The sequence below is a fragment of the Antrostomus carolinensis genome, unplaced genomic scaffold (genome assembly GCF_000700745.2).
Source record: "Antrostomus carolinensis isolate BGI_N321 unplaced genomic scaffold, ASM70074v2 scaffold25509, whole genome shotgun sequence".
Taxonomy (NCBI): Eukaryota; Metazoa; Chordata; class Aves; order Caprimulgiformes; family Caprimulgidae; genus Antrostomus; species Antrostomus carolinensis.
In genome coordinates, this window is record NW_010341026.1 from 13338 (window position 1) to 17498 (window position 4161).

Here is a 4161-nt window from a genome sequence, read left to right on the forward strand (position 1 = left end):
AATGGAGACAGAACCTGACGATTGAATCAAAGTGTAGTTTCTCAGAGACAGAACCAGCATTTATTTTGAAATTACTCCTAAATGATGAATTACCCACTTAAAGGCATAAGCAAACCTTTGGCTTCATAACATCTCTATAATCTTTCACAATATTAAAAAAAAAAGATTTCCGATATCTGTAATTACTTACCAAAATAAAAGACTTTTGTGTGTGGCAGTTTTCTTTGTAAATGTTTTATTAAAAAAAAAAAAATCATCTTTTAATGCTATTAGTCAATACATGTGTAATAATACTTAATAAAGTATCACGTAGTAGTAGGTATTTTGGATTCAGGAATGTAATGGTTTTAAAATAAATCATTAGAGCTCTGTTCTGCTCCAGTCTCTTCTAAATTGTCATTTTTTCCCAGAATTTAAACAAACTCATTCTTTGTCAAGGTATGTCATCCTTAAGGCCTTGCAAACATTTTAGTGATTGAACCACAACAAAGAGAGAGCTCGGCTTTCTTGACCTGAAGACCACGTTGCTCTTGAGCTTAAAAAGATGCCTGTGGTTTTCAAGCAGATAGTGGCAAATCAGCAAGAAAGAAATCAGAGGAGAAGAAGGGGCACTTGGAAATCAAAACAGTAAAGTGCACAGCTATACTGTCCGAAATTGTATTAACCTGATCCAAAGAACTTGCTGGACTATGGATATTTAATACAATTTGACTTGCATGGAACATACAATCATGATCGGACAGAAGGGGTTTTCTTTTTCTTCCTGAAGTCCTCTACAGGATTTACTGACTTCAATTTTCAAGGGTAACTTAACTGCAGCTCTTTGGATATTGATCGGTTTCCTAAGTCCACAAGGAGATGGAGAAGGGGGGAAGGTGCAGAGGGTTGCAAGATGTCCTCGTGCCTTCTCGGTTTTGTTTAGATGTCAGTACTCTCCAGTTCCCCGTCCTCCAGCCCTAATGCAGCAGGCGACCTAGAAATCATAAAGAGTTTCTCCTTATTTGTGTACTGTCTTTGAGTTTGCTGGGGTTGCTGCCCTGCTTGTTCTCTGCTGGTAGCCTTGAGGGGGTCCATCTTAGCTGGTTCCTCCTGACAGTCCTGGATTTTACTGGCTGGGGTGTTGGCAACTGACTCCAAGGAGGTGCCTGCCTCCTCCAGGTGGCTGTAGCCCTTATTGCTGCTGGAAGGCTCAGACTGGGAGCTCTGTGAGTCCGTCCTGGTGATGGCAGGGGGGGTAGATGGGGGTGACCCCTCCAGATCCAGAGATTTGGAGTAGCTAGAAGATGCCTTTACCAAAAGAGTGGAGTCTGAGCCCCTGCTGACAGCTGGGGACCGAGGTGGTTCAGGGAAAAGGGGACGCCTGGCATCAGGCAAGCAGCTGGTGCTCTGCCTCCTGAGAACCAGCTTGTGCCGCCCTGTCCCACAGCCTCCCTCCATGCGGCTCCTGCTGAGGTCAGTCAGGCTGAGTTCAAACTCTCCCCGTGGGATCTCCTGGGCTCCCCGCTCACCAGGTGGCCTCCGCCAGCCTCCTGCTCCACCACTTGGCGCCAAGGGCAGGAGAGTGAAAGCACTCAGTGAAGAGCCGACGATGGAGCTGGCTGTGCTGCGCTGGCCCCAGCTCTCCGGCGGGCTGCAGGGTGGGCTGGTGAAACCCAGCAAGGGCGGCACGCTCCCGGTAGATGCTGTACACAGCCTCAGCCAGGCTGGGTGGCTGCAGTGGACTGCAGAAGGAGGAACGCCGTGGTGAGGACGCCAGGTCTGGTGGGGAAAGGGAGACACCTAGTCCTGGTGGCCAGGAGCTCTTGGCCAGCATGGCCGCAGCACCCAGGCCTTCCCCGCCGGGCTTTAGCTCCAGGCCCCGGGACTGCACGTAGTTGACAAAGCCATTGAGAGGGACTGACGCCGGGGTGCCTCCATCCTTGGCCCGCAGACTGTGGGCATCAATGACAGTGGAGTAGAGGTCACGCAGGTTGATGATCTTGGTCTTCTTGTCGCGGTTCTCGTGCAAGACTGCATTGGCGCAGATGAAGAGGAAGATGCCGATACCCATGATGAGGGGTCCCAGCACCTTCAGCTTGTCTGAATGCAAGTAACTCGAGAAAAGATGGAAAAGGAAACCCACTGAGGCCTGGGGGGAGGAGGAAGTTGGGGGGGACTGTGGGGACCCCCGGGTGCTAGCAGTGGTGGAGGTGTTGGCTCTGGGGCGCAACTCTGGATGGATCCCTGCTTGTGTCCCTTCCTGGCTCTGGGAGCGGTTCTTGGGGGTGCCACCCTGCGGTGCCAGATGCCGACCCCCGCTGAAGCTGCCTTCTCTGTACACCTGGCTGGGCTTTGGCCAGTAGCCCACCACAGCCAAGGCGATGCCCACCAGCAGTACCAGGATGCCACAGAGGGCGATGAGCCCTGAGACAGAGCACAGCTTGAGCTTGCCTTTCACCACCACCACGTCGTTCTTGCGCTTCTTTTTGGCCTTGCGTTTGCGTTTGGGGACTTGGCTTTGGGGTCGCAAGGGGTCCTGTTTCCTAGCCGAGATCCTCAGGAGGCCTCCAGTGGCGATCATGGTTGGCTATCCAGCGCACTGCCCCCTACGGCCACCCCAGCTCCTGCAGTGAAAGGGAGAAGAGAAGAGGATGAGCACCAGGGGCAGACCTGCAACACAAGACACGTCTCTGTTTGCTGTTCCTCATTCAAACCCCTGCTAATTAAAACCCTCAAAAAGTGGGACGGGGGTTGACACCAACAGGCCAATCTCCCTTGCCCACACAGCTTCCGTGTGTGCAAGAAAGAGACAGGCACACTGACAGCATCAAAGCAACCATGTGCCCCACCACACTCTTGTTAAACAGCTAATTACTTTCTTTATGCTCCGGGTAAATAATAGACAGAGTGGTATCTGGCGGTATAAACAACAAAATGATCTTGCTGGTCTTACAAGGAGCTTGCAAAGCACTGGAGCTCAGAGGATTCTGAGCCCCACTCCCTGACAGGGTCTGGGGTCACACTGCACTGACTGTGGTTAGTGAGGTCATGCAGGATTTGAGGGGATGGGGGAAATAAAAGCAGAAGGGCGTACATTTGATCTATAGCTACCATTTGTTTTATCACACTACTTACACATTACTTGGGGGAGGGTTAAACATATTACTTGCCTTTCTCAAATGAGTGGGAAAGGAATTACTGTGAAATACACAAGGGAAATATTTGAACACTGGAAAGCAGTGCCCTGTGAAAGTTTGTTCCTAGCCCTTTGCACTTGATCTGCAATATTACAGAAATTCATCTCCTGTCTGCAGTCCAGAGGCATCCCTGGCTTGGGAACATGTGCGGTGCTCCAGGTAGCTGTTATGTAACGGTGATGAATTCCTTCCCCCTCGCCCCCAGAAAGGGGAGATGGTGGCTGGCAGTTAAGAGATGGCATGTCAAAGCTTATCAAAGGAAGAACAAACCCTTGCAAGTCACCTGGGGAAACAGCAAGGACTGCTTGTAGGGAAATTGGCAGGGGACTAAAACTTGAGCATTTATGGCTTTTGTTTTACTGGACTGCCAGAAGTAATCTCTCTGTTCCAGTGATCTAAGCTAAAAAACGCAGCACATAGGAGCAATTCCTGCACTGTTGCAATTCTTTTTGGAAGACATTAATTCCTTCACACTACTGAGAAACAAGATCCCTTCCCTCCTTTCTCTTTCCAAGTGTCCGATTATTTTTCCTCTGAGGTAGCAAGAGATAACAGCATTGAATATAACACAATTCACAAAGTTCAATTCATTGCCCTGAAAGGCGATTAAGTAAGCACCAAACAACAACAAAAAATTACTCCATTTCCCCTGTTCAGCTTTTAAATCTCATTTATTTTCTGTTCTATTCCCAGATTTGCCACGTATGTAGTAATTTTGTGTCCCACTTAATATATTTGTATTTTCCCCGAAAAAGAAGGGTGTTGTCAGCAAGGACATTGTTAAATTACTCTCCCAGGTACTGCACACTCAAAAGAAAGAGCAGAGACTTGTGTTCTCTTTCCTATCACCGAGCAATTTATTAAAATTTAAAAAGGCAAAAAAAGAGGGCATTTTTTTGGTTGATGCAAAGGGTAATTGTCGGGGCAGGCTTTGCTTTAATTGCCGGTTCGCTGATCGCATCTTTCTGCTGCCCCACTAGCCAGC

At 48.9% G+C, this 4161-nt stretch overlaps 1 protein-coding gene across 1 annotated transcript; it reads right to left on the bottom strand.

The window, feature by feature from the left end:
• Positions 1-218: 218 nt before the first annotated feature.
• On the bottom strand, positions 219-2616 carry TMEM200C (transmembrane protein 200C). The gene is given in 2 exon segments (XM_010176365.2): positions 219-1651; positions 1653-2616. Coding segments are annotated over 2 exon segments (1641 nt in total). The 5' UTR covers positions 2561-2616; the 3' UTR covers positions 219-918.
• Positions 2617-4161: the final 1545 nt, after the last annotated feature.